Raw genomic sequence first — 19012 nt, 5'->3', positions numbered from 1 at the left:
CGTAACAACTTTGGAAACAACTTTGAAGTTCCTGGAGGGGAAGAAAAAAACAAAAAACATACGACCCAGCCATTCTTCCCTAAGTATTTCTTCAGAGAAACAAAAATGTACATCCACTCAGAGACTTTTACATGGATGTATTTAACAGCTTTATTTGTATAGCCAAAGACTAAACATAACCCAAATGTTCATCAGTAAGTGAATTTAACAAATTAAACAAATTATGGCTTATCCATACAATGTAATACTATTCAGCCATAAAAAAGACTTGAGTTATTGATAAAATGCAAGATCATGAAAAAATATTGCAGTCATTACACTGAGTGAAGGAAGCCAGACCAAAAAAGAGTACTTACTGTATAATTCCATTTATATAAAATGTTATAATGTGTAAACTACTACATTGTGACAGAAAGTAGGTTCCTGGTTGCCTGGAGGCAGGGCAGGGAGAGGGAAGGAGAAGGGGGTGGTAGGAAGGATAGACTACAAAGGGATATGAAGAAACTTCTGAGGATAATACGAAAAAATTTTTTATTCATAGTTTATATTTAGTAGTAGCTCAGTCCCTATAAAATAGACAGCTAACTACTACTTGGAGTTATCTACCAGAGACCTTATATTTTAGAGACTTATTTTAGGAGTCATTATAGCCTTGGGAGGATTGTCCTACTCCACATGTTCTGGTTATCCATAGCAATCCCAGCTGAGAATAAATTCTGTTCCCATTATGGTTTTAGCCTGGGACTCCACTATTATTAATCTTTAAAAAAATTTTTTTCTTTTACTTTGAGATACTCAATAGTATGGTGATTTCTGTGGAGTCTTACTAAATGCAGGACTGTGGCTCAAAACTAGAGCTCTGGGATATCTTCTTTAGATATTCACCTTATTTAGAACTAAGCTCAGGTTTTGTTGTTGTTGTTTAAATATAAACCAGTTCTAAGCCAAGTCATCACATAAATAGAATTTATGTTCGGCCTGGCATTACCTTCTTATGTCTGCTCCTTCCTTTTGTCCTTTTGTTGATCACTTGACTCCCATGGGCTCCTTGCTGCTGCTCCCCAAATACCAAGGGCCTTTTTTTTTTCTTTCCTGAGAATTAAACCAAGACTGAATGAACCTCATGCCCTGAGAATCCCTTTGCACCCAAAGTGTAATGAATTTTATTTATGCACTTAATTCTACTTTATCTTCTTGATAAGTCCTGATAAACCAACTTCTGTAAAATTGTTAGCAACTGCTATATCCAAAGTTGATCACCAGGTTGTTGGGAAGTTTAAGTGAGATAGTTATGAAAATACTTTTCAAACTCTCCAATGGTATATGAATGTCATTTTGTTAGTTTAGATTGACTCTGATGTAAAATGTGAGATCCTCTGTGTAAATTGGTATGAATATCCCTGGTGGACTGTAGCGGTATTCCTAAAGGGACAGGAAGTCACAAAACAATATAGCACTCTGAAGAATCAACATGTACTCAAAGAAAAAAGTAAGGAGTAAGTACTCTTTTATATCCTTGTGTGCCAGATTAACCTAAATTTTAATGGTAAAACATGAGACTCCAAATAAACCTCTTTTTTGTGAGTGGTTGCTTTAGCCTGTGCTTCCAGACTCCCTCTGGATTCTGTCAAAATTACAAAGGATGACTTGATTTTTTTTTTTTTTCCTAAGTGAATTCAGCAGATATTTATTGAGTGCTACATGTAGGCCAGAAATGAGGGGAGAAAGATTAATAAGATAAATACATGAAGAAGGCCATGCCTACACACATCATAATCCAACTGTTGAAAGCCACAGATAAAGAGCATATCTTGAAGGTATCATGAGAAAAAAATGACACATGCAAGAGAACCAAGATTTTGTTAGCTTACTTCTCATAAGAAACTGTAGTGATCAAAAGAACAACATCTTTAAATCGTGAAAATTAAGAAAAATAAAAGCCTCTCAACCCAAAATTCTAAGTAAAAAAATATATAACATTTATGAATGAAGACAAAATAAAGACATTTTTCGTATGAAAGAATCTATCACCAGTTGGACTGCACTACAAGAAATCCTAAAGGAAATCCTTCATGCTGAAGGGAAATGAAACCAGGTGTTTGAGCAACTTTTCAAATGTTTATTGGCCGTTGAGTTTGCTCTTTTGTGAATTGGCAGTTCATGTTGTTTACATTAATTTGTATTTTCCTGATTATTAATAAGGATGAACAGGTTTTTCAATGTTTATTGGCCAGTGAATTTGCTCTTTTATGGTTGATATTTCATATCATTTACTTAATTTTTCTATTAAATTTCTTAGCAGTTTGAAGAGCCTCCCTTATATTCTATAAATACAAAACCTGTATCTGTAATGCAGTTATTTGCCTTTAAACTTTATGGCATCTTTGGCCAAAAGCGTTTAATCTTTCTTAGTGAAATATATCTATATGTCTCTTCTTATTTTCTGGGTGTCCTGCCTTATATAAAGTGTATTGTGGGCCCTAAATTCCAAATATCCATATGCATATAAGATCCTAAAATTTCTTTTACTATTTTTATTTTTCCTTTTAAGATTAATGACCCAAAATAAACCTCTTTCTTGTGAGTGATTTCTCACTGATTAATCTGGGGGGTTTTTTTGTTTCTTATTTGTGTTTTTTGTGAAGTACTTCTTATCCTTTTTTGTGCCATGGACTTCTTTGAGAATGTTATAAAAGGCTTTCCCCCAGAACAATGTATATGCCCACTAAATTGCACATACACTGTCAGAAGCTTTATGAACTTTGGATTATAGCCAGTGTATAAGCTTCTTGATTCCATTCAAGTAATTCCTACTTCAGTGCCATTCTTTTGTTTGGTCGTTAGAGTGACGTCAGAAGTGTTTGCACTTGTACATTAATTAATTTGGTTCATTATTGCTCAGAGCCCTCAAGTAGTTTATATACTCTAAAATATAGTGCAAGCTCTATATGTAGGGCAAGCTTAGACCAAATTTATTGTCATGTCTGACATTGTTGTAGATCTCTGTATCAACTACAGAGACCTAAATTGCTGTGTCAGTTTCTGGAACTCACTGCCATTAAAAGCCTTAGACACTGTAAATATTTAACCTGGTTGAATATTCAGAGAATTTGTTCCTAGGAGTGAGTTCCACCAACCTTGCCTTTTATCTTAAGTGTTTTACTAAAGTTACCCAATTCCCTTTAATGTCTTTAGGCACTAGTCTCTCAGACCTTAAAAATTGTGTTCATTCCAAAACTAAATGAATCCTCTTTAATATAGAATCTTCTTTAATATAATAAAATTTCAATTTTCCCTCTACCAATAAATTGATACATTTTGTCCACCTATAAGGCATTCCAAGAAACATAAAACTATCTTTGCATTTTTTGGTTTTAAGTTGTAAAACTAGATAAATAATGGGTTTTATGCTCCTTTCCTATCCATTTTGTCATAGTTTTTATTGCTGTAAGTTCAGTTTTCACCAAGCTAATGGAATTTGGCATCACTGTCTAAGAACACAAGCATTCAGTTCGGACAAAACTGGATTTGTATTCTTACACAAATCACCCATTTTTAATTTCTCTGAGCTCCTGATTTTTATTTTTATCTTTTAAACAAAAGTAGACTAAGTGTAATGCTCTGTATGAAAAGGATGTTTTTGTTTTTGGCAAAAACTCTTTCTTTTGAAACTGAATTTTAATGATTAGTAACAACCTGCGTGCCAAATGAAATAGCCTTTCTAAATTCATATTCACTTAGAGCTCTTTTTTGTTCAACATGGATCAGTAATTGCTTGTTGAAGTTCCATTCCTGCTTGGTTTCCACTGACATTGTATATCCATGGTTTTTCTTCTTCATGTCTACCTTTCTATTTACTCTTCTATCTGACTCTCCTAATATGCTGCAAAACTTGTCATGGCCCCTATGTCATGTCTTGTTCCTTTCCTGCACTTGGCTATTGCTCTTGGTATTCTTATGACTGGAATGGCTTTTTGCACCCACGTAAATCCTATCTATCCTTCAAGAATGTATTTCCTTGAGGTTTGTCTCAGCCTCTCCACTCCAATTAAGTCTTCTTTCTGATTGGTTATAAGATTAAATGAGAAAATGTATGTGCAGTTAATTTTTCAACAATAAAATGTTACTTTTTTATATTTAATATCTTGCATATCAAATCAGTAGTTGATATGCAAAATATTATTGATATTCAATCACCTTCACACATAACCTATATAAAGCTGCCTCACGTGATGCTCATTTTTTAGAGATCTTTTAAAAAAGTTTTTTTGGGATTGACATAAATACAATAAACTGCACATGTTTAGATTATCTAATTTGATAAGGTTTGACTATGTATACCCATGAAATCATCTTCACAATCAAGATAATGCATTAATCCATCATCCTCAAAAGTTTCTTTGTGCCCCTTTGTAATCCTCCCTTTTACTCCTCCCCCAATCCCAGGCAATCACTGATACTGTCATTATTGATTAATTTTCATTTGCTAGTATTCTGTATAGATGGAATCATACAGTTTGTGTTCTCTCTCTCTCTCTCTCTCTCTCGCCTAGCTTCCTTGATTCAGCATAATAATTTTGAGATTAGTTCTTGGTTTTGCATGAATCTATAATTTATTTCTTTTTATTGCTAAGTATTCTGTTGTATTGTTGGTTAACTTATTGGTTAACATTTGAGATTTTTTTCCAGTTTTAGACTATTACAAATAAAGCTTCTATGAACATTTTTATATAGGTCTTTGTGTGGACATAGACTTTAATTTTTCTTGGGGAAACACTTAGGAAATGGCTCATTCACATGGTAGGTATATGTTTTTTTCAGAAATGGCCAAACAATATTCTAAATTTTGCATTCCATCAGAGTAAATGAGAGTTTTAGCTGCTCTACATCTTTACTGTTACTTGGTCTGATTATGCTTTTTAATTTCAGACGTCTTAATAGGTAGGTAGTGGTAGCTCATTGTGGCTTTTGTTGGCATGGTTTTCAGTACAGCTTGAAGGATAAGAGTTGAACATTTATCTTCAGCATTTTTGCCCTGTTTTTTTAAAACCTCTAATTTGTGAAGTCTGGATTCTGTGATAGCAACTTTCTTCTTTGAAAATAATAATACGTTTAAAGTTTATGTCAGTGTTTGCTTGGCATGCTGAATACACAGTGTACTTGGTGACATTCATATACAGTTATTTAACGGTAACGGTTAAAGGAAACCAGAAGTAGCGACAATAAAAACGGCATCAATTCTCTTAGGTAAATAAACCTTATGCCTTTGAAAGTATTTAGAAACTGTTTATGCTTTCCTTATTTGTCAGTTCTAATTGTTTAAGAAAAAGTAAAATAATCTTTTTAAAAAATTTGGTTTGGAACAAAATGGTTTCTTTTTAGAAAACACTCATGATTATGAAAGACAAAAGAATTTGAACTAAAATTTTTCTAAGAGCTTTTTTGTAGGATCTCTAGCCATTAGATTTTTTTTTAAACAAAAAGAGCTATAACCTGAGATTTGAGACTTCATCACACAAAAAGCAGGAGAAAACTGTAACCCATATACTGTTTTATATCAAATAAGGATTGACAACACTGTTTTTAGGCATCTGTTCTGCCCACATAAGAAGCCAGCTTTATCATCTGGATGTGTCCTGGGGCTGAAACTTCTTATAAATATGAGAATTTCTTTCTTTCTTTTTTTTTTTTTTTTTAATGGCAAGCAGAATATGGTATCCAGCTGTGGATTTGCTTATACATTGTGTTTGCATTTTCCCCCCTAGGCTTGTTTTATACAGTATATGGCAATATGTTGTCATACAGATTCCATGATTAATGCTTATTTATGAAATCTTATGTAAATATCTTAGAACTTAGTCAAACAACGTGCAAGTTAAACAATTTTTTTTTCTGAATATTGGAATGACAAATCTGAGGGGAATAGTAGGTTGGATAGTTTATGTTCTTTATCTGTAGAAAAGTCTCATATGTAACATTTTCCTTTTACTATTCTGTGTTATATCTTTCTTTTTTACTTTATTTTGCTGGGCAAGAAATCCAGTTTCAGATTTATTCTTCAGAAAATAGAGAAAGTTTAAATGTGTAAATAATTCAGAAATAAGAATGGTAATTATTTCATGTATAACTAAATAATCATGTTTACTAGGATATATTTGACTTCTAATTTTGATCCTGACCTCTGTTTAAGAGGCATTTCTTTGTGGTTGTTCTATTTGTCATATATTAAAAGAAATCTACTGTCCCATAATAAGCTGTTTTATTAACATTATTTTATTAGCATTATTTTCCCACAGAAATGCTAAATTGCTTATAAAATATCAAAATGTGACTATGTGGCAAATTACAAGTGTGAATAAATTCATTATATTTCTCAAATTCAATTCATGATAAAATGTTTAATATTGTATATTTTTATATGAATTATTTTTCTCTATATCTCATCAGAATTGTGGTATTATGACAAAATAGTCATGATCATATATATAATAATTACAGTATATATAATATATAGTAATTATATATCACAGATTATAGGTCATGATATTAATACCATGATCAGTGATACATTGATAGATTTTTGTTTCATATATTCTTATTTCCCTGGACTTGTTTTCATTTTCTCACATTTAATATTTTAGTCAGTTGTGACCAGAAGTTGAAAGATTTGTTTTTCCTTTTTATTTTTTCCCTTCTGCTTAGGTGCAGCTCTTATATGAGCTAACTGATGTCATGAATGAAGTCTGGAATAAGATTCAGAAGAGAGGCAATCTCAGTTCTTTTTCAGCTTATCCGGAGTCGATGGTGGGGCCTGTCCCTAGTTCTCCAGTCAGAAGCAGTATAGGCACAGCTCCTCCAGATACCAGCACATGTAGCCCATCTGCTGACATTGGAACTACTACTGAGGTAAGTGTTCCTGAAAAATTCTGTTACTAAATGAAGGGTGGTATATATACCACAGAGTTCTGTATCAGGATTGAGAATGAAGATGACTTCACCTCTGTGGAAGCTGGTGAGTTTAGAAGGTTCGTGAGGAGCTATGGTAGCAGTGGCTGTGTATTACTGTTTCTTTTAGGTCCAAGTATTTTAATCACTTTCAGTAGTTAGTGGGGTAGTTCAGGACAGTAGGGGTTCTGTGAAATGGCAAAAACTGAGACAGTAAATGTATGGTTCCTCAGAAGTATGGAAACGTAGAAGCTGATACAACAGAGGCTCAGAACCAGAGTGCCTTTGTTATCTTTAGGTTAGTGATTTTTCAGTCTTGTCTGAACCAAAGTTCTCTCCTTCTTCCTTCTGATCATAGAAGCCTTTCTTTTCATTTTTAACACCATAACCTCACCCAATATGCCAGTGCCCCTTTTAATAACAAATGTTTTATAAAGCCCCCTTTACTATCCTGAAATGAAAATAAACATAATATAAGCTACATATACATATAATTTCAAAAATATCTAGTATCTTGAATAAAATATAAAGGATTAAAGGAAGGTAGTTTAAGGTATAATAATTATTATTTTAATATATAAATGCTCAGGCATGGTTACATTAGAAGTTGTAACGAAGTAGCCAGGTACATAGAATTACTGTGAGTGTGTCTACCACAAATAGACTTGTGCAGGTCTATGTTAAATACCACAAGTTGGTACTGTTGTTGTTGCTGTGATTTCCTGAGGTAATGGCAAACTTGATAAAGTTTCAAACAAAAGTTTTTATTCTTTTCATTTCAGTAGTTGCATTTCTGGAACTCTTAATATATAATAAAATCATGCATAAATGCAAAAATATTGTGTTTAGATTTAAAACAGAATTCAGTTTTATGCTCAAATGTTGACTTATAAACAGGATTTTTACCTACTTCAGTGTCTGTAAGATAGTGTTCATTTTTCAGGACAGTCCTATATATCATAGGACCTCTTGATACCCTAACTGCTAACCCTTAAATTCCAGTGGTGACACCCAATCATTGAGTCAACCAAAAATACCCTAATACATTTCTGAAACACCCCATAGAGGCCTGAATTTTTACCACTGAGAACTACTGTAATATAATAGAGGTAGAAGTTATGTTTTTGTTTTTGCATAAACACATGCTGGAGTAGATCTATTTGACCCCTGCATAAGCAACTTCTCTATCCCTGCTCATTCCAAATCTTAAGAAACACAATGACCTAAGTGATAGGATTAATTTTTTTTCCCCCCAAATGAAAATCTAGAAGTGTGCCCTTATGGAGTCAATGGGACATATCCTTTTAGGGTAAAAACAGTAAATCCTTTCTTGGAGATTCTTAATATTGTCAGAATACAAAAGCTCTTGCAGTAAAGAAAACTTTGACTTTCTTCACCGCAGTACTCTCCAAACTCATTTAACCAAAGACCCCTTTATCATAGCCTACATGTTAACATTGCACAAAATACACTGTGAAATACTTTGGTAGAGTAATCAAAGCTTGGGGTGATACATTGCTAGACAAAGCTAGTACAAGTGAAATTGATAAATGAAGTTAAATATTCTGGACATTTGGCAGAAAGGAGAGTGTTCCATTAAACAGTTGTTCACTAAGTACTCTATTCATTGGAATGTCAAGATGAAAATGAGTACCTATCTTGGGAGTAGTCTTTTAGAAAGAAATGTTTAAGAAAACATTGCAAGCCCAGAAAAGACAGGGCTCATGTGGAATGGTCACACCTGTTGGTCATACATCTAGAGCCTGCCATTCACACAAAGTACAGATTGAATGGTACTTTCTAGAATTGTGTAGTGTCCAACCTATACAGAAGGACATGGTGACCCTGATTATAAGATGTAATAGAGACGAGCATGCCCTGCAATTATAGAGAAGTTATTAACAAATTCATTCTATGGGATCTGTAGGTATTTTACAAAGGCAGTAACATATGAGATGGATCTTCAAAAGTGAAAAAGACATTAGTGTCAATTTTGTTTTAGTAGGTGTATAATAAATGTGATAGACTGGAAGAATGGTGAGGAACTTAAGAAAGGGAGAGATTAACAAAGGGAGAGATTTCCTCAGTCACTTAAAAAAATTAATTCTGATTTAAAAAATAAGTTCCTTACATGACTGCAATTAATTTAAACTTAGAATATTGAGGATTTTATTCTGATTGGATTATAAAGATAAATAATGAAAATGCTTCTAGTGGATTTGTTAGTTTTGTATTAGGTATGGATTTAATCTGATCTGTGTGAAAAAGATCTGAAAGTGAAAGAATCTTAATGCAAAAGGTTCACATTAATATTCCAGAAAGACCATATAAAGCAGCTTACCTAAGGTAACAGAGTTATGGGGGAAAATGTGGTAAATATTTTCAAAATGTACCTTCTTTTGTTTATGTAGTGTGATTAAGAAAAGAAAGAGGTGAGTGATTACTAGCAGTCCAGTATGGATTTGAAGCCCACACTCACTTGAGAAGCTTGTTCCCTGAGAAATATCTTAAAATAATTTAGCTGGTTTGTTTTCCATAAAGGGCAGGAAGATTTTTGTGTAGACAATTTTGATATGATGATCAATGTTGAGACTTTGATTTAACTTTACAAATTAGAAGGTGTTCGTGTATTGAACATTTCATGTTTAATTTCTCTTCTTGCTCTCAAGAAAATATTTATGTGGAGATCAAGATTAACTATGTTTGCATCTGAGTTTAAATTTACCTCTTTGAGAATTAGCCAGTAAATGATGACATCAGAAAATATAGTCATTGTTTTCTCCTTTTTGTATGAATGCTTCATCTATGATTAAATCTGTGGCCGTTTAATTCATCCAGAAGTCAGAATTTGTGCCCAAGCTTTCATTTCTCATTTCTTTTTGTTTATAGTGCTGCTAAAATTGTGTGTAATGACCTTTGTAATTTTTATTCCTTTTGTTTTGAGTTCCAACATGGTAGATATGTTACTGTGATCCTTTGAATTCCATTTAAAAAATGTTTTTCTAATTTTCATGAAGTTTCCTGTATATTTAAATGTGTTACTGACTGAATGGAGATAAAGCCGTGTCCTCTCACTGGAGAAACTACTTAATGAATGGGGCTAGGGAGGACAGTGTGGAGAGGGTATGCATATATTTTGTTGTAATCCATAATAGGCCTTTATGCCTATTTGACCTGGCATTCCCAGGAAGCTCTAGCATCCCTTTGCTCTTGCTAATCATTGACTAATAATCTTTTGATTATAAGAAGACATTCTGTGGACAACACTGTCATGTAAGCAACAGAACTGTCTGCATACAAATTTAAATATATGGTATATGATAATCTCTAGGTCCATCCATGTTGCTGCAAATGGCATTATTTCATTTTTTTTATGGCTGAGTAATATTCCATTGTGTATATATACTACATCTTCTTTATCTATTCATCTGTTGATTTAGGTTTCTTTCATGTCTTGGCTATTATAAATAATGCTGCTATGAACATTGGGATGCATGTATCTTTTCAAATTAGAGTTTTCTCCAGAGAAATGCCCAGGAGTGGGATTGCAGTGAGACCTAGAGATTACCATATTAAGTGAAGTAAGTCAGACAGAGAAAGACAAATATCATATGACATCACTTACATGTGGAATCTAAAAAAAATGATAGAAATGAACTTATTTACAAAACAGAAATAGACTCACAGAGATAGAAAACAAACTTATGATTACTAAAGGGGATAGTGGGTGGGGGGGGAGATAAATTAGGAGTTTGGGATTAACATCTACACACTACTATATATAAAATAGTAAACAACAGGGACCTACTGTATAGCACAGGGAACTATACTCAATATCTTGTAATAATCTATAATGGAAAACTGAGTCTGTAATGACTCAGTTCCCAGTCATTACCCTGACTTTGTGTTTCCTCTTCATTTCTGACATCTTGAGATTTCCCTTTATTTATTTCAAGTTTGACTATTATATTAGTTAGAAAAAGATGGCATTCTCATAAGGACAAAGGTGTTGACTGGGAAGGGAAACCACAGGAGATAGTACAGTACCTGGAGCTAGTAACGCTGGAATGTTTTTGCCATAAATAGGCTTACGGGCAGGGAGAACAGGGGATAATACTGACTTCGTTCTCCTCCCTCCTTTCTATCTCCTGCCATGTTCCTCATTAGCTGAAAACGACCAGAAACCAGAGGACAAGAATATTTGTACATATTGTTCGCACAGGTTAGCCTCCCAGGTAGAGAGGGTATTAATGATTGAAGAGTAGGTCTACAAGACCAAAGAAAAGATATACAGCACTTTAATGTATTAAAACAAATTCTTGTGTTTTATCTAGAATTTCAGTGCTTTTGTAGTAGAAAAGGAAAACATTCATTTCAACTTAGTCTGCCATGTTACTTGAATTTAAATTTCTTTAACATCATTAAGTACTAAGAACTGGTCTTTGGAATCTTTGTTTTTCTCATTCTGCCTTGTACATATTATATTAGATTCTCAATATCATTGGTAACTTTTTTTTGCTGAATTTTTTTTTTATTGTGGTAAAATATAAGTAACAAAATTTATCATGTTAACCATTTTTATGTGTACAATTTTGTGGCATTAAATAAGTAATCACAGGGTTGCACAGCCATAACAACTATCCATTTCCAAAACTATTTTATCATTTCAAACAAAAACTCTTTTCCCATGAAACAGTGACTCCCCATCCTCCCAACCCCATCCCTGGTAACCTCTACTGTACTTTCTGTCTCTGTGAATTCGCCTATTCTGGGTACCTCATATAAGAGGAATCATAAGTATTTGTTAAGCTTATTTCATTTAGTATAATGTTTTAGAGATTCGTCCAGGTAGTAAGATGAATGTTTTATACATTCATCCATGTATAAGAATTTCATTGCCTTCTATGGCTGAGTGTTACTCCATTTGTGTATATAGCATACTTTTTTTTATCCATTGATCTGTTGATGGACGTCTGGGTTATTTGCTCCTTTTGGCTATTATGAATAACGCTACTATGAACATTGGTGAATAAAGGTTGATTAACTCTTAATGAAGTAATTTTGCCCTGAAGATATTATATGCATTTTATATGACCGGTGCCTGACAAACCATTTCAAAACTAATACCAGAAATGCTATTTTAATTTTTCTTTACCTGTTGAAATATTGGGTTGGCCAAAAAGTTCGTTTGGGTTTTTCCATAAGATGTTATAAAAAAAACCCAAAAAAACTTTTTGGCCAGCCCTATACGTTGATAGCTGAGTTATTTGGTATAGAAATTAGGGGGTAGAGGAAAGTGAATGCAGAATCATTAAATATACTTTATTTAGTACTGATTTTCTTACTCAGAAGAGCACATTTCTGTCATTTTAATGAGATTTGCTTAGTACCAGCATGAATGGTATAGAATTAAAATGGCATTTAATATTATCCCTGAATGTATTCAAGCATGTTTCAAAGCTTTGCCAAAAAATGTGGTACTAAAGGGAAAAAAGTGAAAATTAGAAGTCGTTTATTTAGTTTCCCTAGTAACCTTGCAAACAGAAAAATAGAATGCTGGTAATTTATTTTCTCTAAGGTGTATTTTTTTTTTTCTCCTGGGGAAAACTAGCTAAATTCTGTGTGCTACTTCCCACTTTTTGTCATAGACTCTCTACTTTGTCAGCTTTAAGAATTGCCTTCCTCTGACTTTGGTATAATAATTTTGCAGAGCTTGACAAGTGAGAAAGATGTTTCTCTTAATTCCATCAATTTACAGCTATACTATTGAAAGGGATTGTTGGAAGATCATTTACTAGAAAATTGAAATGCAGTGAATTGAAGTTAGTGTCACACAAAGTAGGGACTGGGCCAGCTCATCTGAGTGTGATTCTAAGTTAATGGAATCTATAGAAGTCACTTTGGAATCAGACAACTTGAGTTTTTAATTTCTGCAGTTTATGATCACATTATTTAACCTCTGTGCTTTAGTTTCATCATCTCTAAAAGTGGGGATAATGTTAATATTCATCTCAATATGTTAGTACAAATATTAACTGAGTATGTATAGTTTGTCCGTATACTCTATGAATGTGGCACATTCCTCTATTTGTGTTTTCTTTAATTTCAATAAGATTTTAGTTTTCTTTTTAGAAGTCTTGACCATTTTGTTATAAGAGTACACTTCAGTATTTGGCACTTTTATTCAGTTGATACGATTATGTATTCAGTACTTGTTTCTTCTTCTTTATTCCTTTAAGGTGACTAGTAACTTTGGTTGATTTTCAAATATTAAGCTGATCTTGCATTTCTGGAACAAACCCAACTTAGATGTAATATATTTTCCTTTTCATATCTTGCTGGATTGTGTTTGCTAATATTTTATTTAGGGTTTTGGTTTCATAGTCATGAGTGATACTGGCCTTTAACTTTTCTTTTACATAATATCTTTGTTGTATTTTGGTATCATGATTACACTGTCTTCACAAAATGATATGGGAAGTGTTCCCCCTTGTTTTATTATCTAGAAAAATATGTTTTGTGTGGAAATTCTCACAGTCACTGTATATTCCCATGATAATCAACAGGGTAATCCTAATTGAAAAGGCACTAGTGTATAACACATACCTCATCCAAACTGGGTCTTAGTTTAGGCATTCTTTGCATATAGAAGAAGTTTTAACTTAGAAGATTATTAGAAAAGAGGTAAGGACTGGATAGACAAAATACACTAATGTTATCATCATAAAGGGAATATAGGCATGCATCTTGTTCCAGGTTCCCAACTCCAACAATGCTATTGCTGTATTCCTAGAAAATGAATTTTATACTACTCATTATTGATAAAGTAATACTTAATGGTAAAATAAAGATTTTTTTTTTCTTAAGAGTGCCTATATATTTTTTTTTCACACACACACACTGTATTTTATTTTTACAAGAGATAAATAGACTGACACCAAGCATTGTACATGGATGACCACAACAAAAGCAACAATGATTGCAATTACCAAACATGAAACACACTCATGCTATGTCATAATATTGACATTCAGTCCAGTAATCCTCCACTGTAACAGCTCCTTTACTTTGCAGTGAAAATTGATTTGTATATTCTTTGCCTCTGAGTCCTTGTGGGGTTTTTTTTTTTTAATTCAGACAGAAAGTCACAAAAATTATACTCATCCTCATCAGTTCACTCAGTCCCACGTAATTAATAAAGATGTTTTATGGAGTTCTGGTAGCCCAGGCTGTATAAAATGAAACTACTGAACATAGTTTTTATAGATGCTAAACAAATACACTGTCTTTTGATACTGTGCAATTATGACTTTATGTCCCAGTTAATGTTTTTATGTCAAATTTTTTATTCTGGTAAAATATACACAACATAAAATTACCTTTTTAAACCATTTTTAAAAGTACCCTTCTGTGACATTAAGTACATTCACATTGTTGTGCAACCATCACCATCAACCATCTGCAAAACTTTTTTTATTTTTCCCAACTGAAATGTGGTACCTGTTAAACAATAACTTCCCATTTTAACATTAAGTTTTCCGATCCATGAACATGGGACATTTCTCCATTTGTTTGTGTCTTCTTTCATTTCTATTAGCAATATTTTTTAGTCTTTCACTTCCTTGGTTAAGTTTATTCCTAAGTATTTTATTCTTTTTGATGCTATTATAAACAGAATTGTTTTATTAATTTCCCTTTCTGATTGTTCACTGTTATTGTGCAAAAACACAGATGTGGGTTTGTATCTTGCTGAATTTGTTTATTCTAAAATTTTTTGTTGTTGAATCTTTAGGATTTTCTACATGTAAGTTCATGTTGTCTGCAAACAGAGATCATTTTGCTTTTTTCCCTTTCCAATTTTGTTGCTTTTTACTTCTTTTTCTTGCCTAATTGCTCTGGCTAAGACTTCCAGTAATATGTTGAATAAATATTTCACTTAACTTTTTAAATATTAGGCAATATTTTCAAGTTGAACATAATTTTCTCTTTTGATAGTAATTTTCTGTGAAGGAAACCTTCTAGCATGTTTCAGCACTAACAAATTTTGTTCAAATAGCAAAAGATGTATTGAAAATTTGACACTGTTGCTTTTTCTGTTCCCATATTAGTTGTACTTTTTATACTATTTTTTTCATCTGAAATAAGTGTTAAGTCAAACGTTATGGGTTGGAGGTAAAATGACTTACACTGAGAGGCTTACATTGGTTCAGAAGTAACAGTGTTAAATAATGATTATACTGTTTCAATGCCATACTGGATGTGAACTATAAACTTTCTATTATCACCTGTCACCTATTATCTTTATCATCATAGGATAACCCTAATTTGAGCAACCAGTACCTACTCTGTACCAAGCAGTAGTGCTTGGTACAGAGTAGGTTTTAAACACATTGTTCTTTAATATATGGATGTTAAACGATTTGGGAAGTCAACTCATTTTGAATAAATTAAACCTGATTTATTATAGTACGGGGCATAGAGATGTATATATTCATTGTCACTACAAATATATTTTGATATGAATTCATAAAAGCATATATTGAGTTTATTTTTTGTTTGTTTTTATGTCTTTTGTTGTTTTAAACATAATTCTTTTATATTATTTATCAGATCTGTTATCTGAATTTCTTGAGAGTCTAATCCTACTGTTGTATTCTTAACCCTTGCTCTTAGTAGGCTGTTTCCGTATGTGTTATGTGCTCTTCTATTGGGAGTTCTTCACTAGTGCGACTTTATGAGACTCTTACATAGCATATGAGGGCCTGTTCCCCAATAGGGATTTTCTGTGTTTCCTTCTCTGAGGGACTCCAAGGGCCATCACTAGCCTGGGACTCCTTTACTGTTAATTTCATAGCTAGATGTTTTTTGAAACATTTCGGTAGTATGAAATCAAGCCCTCAAAGCTACGTGTAACCCAGAGTTGTGTTTAAAAAGTCTCAAGGGTAACTTTTTTCCACTACCTAGGCTAAGATAGATATTGCTTTTTTCTTGGGTTTATTCTGTTGTTTTTCTAATTTCTTAAATTGGATACTTAGCTTAATAATATTCAGCTTTTAAAAAAAATTAAGCATTTAAGACTCAGTCCTTTATCTTTAGCAGAATTTATAATATTTAACTTTGGGGATGAATATGTGTATACACCTAATATATAGGTGCACTGGGAAATTTAGCCCATCAATGCATTGCTGCTTCCCAGAGAAAATTCTGTATTACATAGAAGGGTGAGCAAAAATTTTGCTATAAAACAAGATGTCTCTGGAATGCTAATTCTTATCATGGACCCAAAGTAAGGCTTTACCTGTACACTTGAAGAACATATTTCACCGTATTTCAGCTAGTTAAGGTTGTCCAAAATTTGTGTTCAGGTAGATGTTCAGGAAAGTGAAACACTATATAATCATGTTCATTGAAATATTTATGCCATTTTGCTTACAAGATAGCCTAACAATAAAAACTGCCTTTGAAAGTGCTAACATTTTGATGATTTGTTTTAATAACAAGTAAACAAAGCAAATAGATACACAATACACAGATACATACACATTCACATGTTTCCCTTATAGGGTAAGTACATAAACTGTTAAGTCTTTTGGAAGCTGTTCTAATTATATAAAATGTTATTTTGAACTACTGGATTTTCAGTACTTTCCATAAAGGTGATATAGGAAGGACAGTTATTACGGATAGCTATATTGTGTTCATGAAATTAAATCCCTCCAATTAAGTTGTGATTTTAGGCAAACCATTAAGCATTTTTTCATTTTAGCTTCTTGTATATGTGTATAATATCTTTGATAATGTCATCCTTATTCACAGCATTTTAAAGAAATAATTTTAAAGCTTTAGAAAAATCTAAAATGCTGAATGAATGCTAGAATATTGATTTATAACTCAACCTAAGGTAAAAATTGACAAATTAACCAACAATGTTGGGAGGTTAGGGTCATGGCAAAATTCGAATTGCATATTTTATTGATTCTGGAATTAAAATTACTTCAGCAGCCTAGTTCTCAAAAAAGTCCAGCATGAGCTATATTGTATAGCATGGAATATTGTCAATATTTTATAGTAACTTTAAATGCAGTATAATCTATAAAATATTGAATCACTCTATTGTACACCTGAAATTAATATAGTATTGTAAATCAACTATACTTCAATTATAAATATATATATTTCCAGAAAACAATCCAGCATGAAGTGGTTCATTTCTTAGTCCCCAATAATTATTTAAAATGCATTTATTTTCAGTTAAATCCAAAGTGAAAATTTGGGGGGAGAAATGAATGAAGGTGGTCAAAAGGTACAAATTTCCAGTTATAAAATAAATAAGCCCTAGTGATGTAATGTACGCCATGGTGACTGTAGTTAATAATACTGTATTGTGTATTTGAAAGTTGCTAAGAGAGTAGATCTTAAAATTTCTCATCACAAGAAAAAACAATTTATGACTGTGTGACAATGGATGTTAACTAGACTTACTGTGATCATTTCACAATATATATAAATATCGAATCATTATGTTTTATACCTGAAACTATTATAATATTATATGTCAATTGTATCTCCAAAAAAAAAAAAAAGTGAAGTTGTTTGGCATCAACTGCTATAGCAAAACTATTGTCAGTTTTTCAGTGATTTAAGTGCAGTTAACCTAAGCAGTAATCTACCTCAAATTATTATTCTAGACAACCTTTTAGAAAGTAAGTTTAGTTTGAACTTTTTTACTCAGTTGATATTTTAAGGATGTCTCATAATAGTTTTAAATCTCTTCCTCAAAATAGACTTATTTCATTAAATGTTTACCTTTAAATGATTTCATCTTCAACATTTAGGGAGAAACTTTTATTCAAAATGTAGAAATCTTAGCATTTAGATTATCATCTAATTAATTAAGTAGCTGTTGAAAGAACCAAGATAATACATATATCAAAGCAGGTTATTGTTTAGCCTTCACATATGAATCAACACAATATTTTGTTGTCATGCTTTTCATATTTCAAAATAATCATGCTGGAAGATGTCTCTAGTTTCTCAATTATTGACTTATTTTTTTATGCAAAAATTTTATTACATAAATTTAACCTATTTATCTGAGGTCACCTTACATTTGTTGTGCTTATTTATATTATGTATCTGTATGTTTAAATTTCTAATTAATATTTGCATTCCAAAAGTCCATAAAATTTAAAAACACTATTTAAGGTATTTGTTGCTGAGTTGGGTAAGAACTATTATTTTTAAATTATTTCGACATAAAGAATTCACTATAAATGAATCTAGTTTAAAAAAGCACACTCTTAACCGTTGCTTGTGTTAAGTAGAAGTATTTGCTTATATGATCCTTGGATGACTTATACTTTAAACTATGAGTAATTCTTTTTATGTTGACATGTTGATAAGGAGCAGTATACTTTTCAGTGGATATAGCTCTAGCTTCCTGAATATCGATCTCAGTGGTGGTAGAAGGGGAAATATGAGTGGCAGGCTTAAGTAGTAAGCTTAAAAACAGTTATTCATTTTTCCCACCCTTCACATTGAAATGGTGAGAGCGAAGGTAGTGGAAACCACAGCAGTCCACTTGTTATCGTTGACTTAAGTACAAACAGCAGTGGAAGTGTTTAGACCTTTGGGAAGTTTTGTGATTGAAAAAGAATGCTGGAGTTATTTTGATAAGGGAGAGTAGCAGTGTGGCCAAAAGTATGATCATCCCTGAGCTCTGAAGCAGGCCAGGGATGAAGGGCTGAAGTGTTTGCTCTTCCAGATGAACAAAGATAAATTCAGCTAGCATAATAAACTCAGTATTTTGGTCAATTTGCGACAAAATGGTGAAAGAATTGAACTGTATATTTTAGACCTTGGCTAAAGAGGTGTGGGAAAATAGTTCAGCGTCTCCAATTCTGGCTCAATTTTTGCTATAGATTTAGAAATAGAGCAGAAAATTGATGCACAAACATATTTAACAATACCATACCAAATGTTGTAAATCCAAAATGAAAATTGAAACTGCATGAAGAAGGAGAGCAAAACTTTTTCTCAGGAGTGCTTGCTTATTAAATTTGAAGCC

At 32.4% G+C, this 19012-nt stretch overlaps 1 protein-coding gene across 2 annotated transcripts in view; it reads left to right on the top strand.

Annotated features, from left to right (window-relative positions):
- Positions 1–19012, top strand: part of VPS13B (vacuolar protein sorting 13 homolog B) — a 775748-nt gene that overhangs the window by 393553 nt on the left and 363183 nt on the right. For both annotated transcript variants that reach the window (XM_036830846.1, XM_036830848.1), the window contains exon 25: positions 6703–6906. In XM_036830846.1, coding sequence (XP_036686741.1) covers positions 6703–6906 — 204 coding nt within the window. The remainder of the gene's footprint in view (positions 1–6702; positions 6907–19012) is intronic.

This window comes from Balaenoptera musculus, chromosome 17 (genome assembly GCF_009873245.2).
Source record: "Balaenoptera musculus isolate JJ_BM4_2016_0621 chromosome 17, mBalMus1.pri.v3, whole genome shotgun sequence".
In the NCBI taxonomy this organism is placed as follows: Eukaryota; Metazoa; Chordata; class Mammalia; order Artiodactyla; family Balaenopteridae; genus Balaenoptera; species Balaenoptera musculus.
The sequence above is the reverse complement of the archived record's forward strand: the minus strand, read 5'-3'. Positions and strand labels throughout refer to the sequence as shown.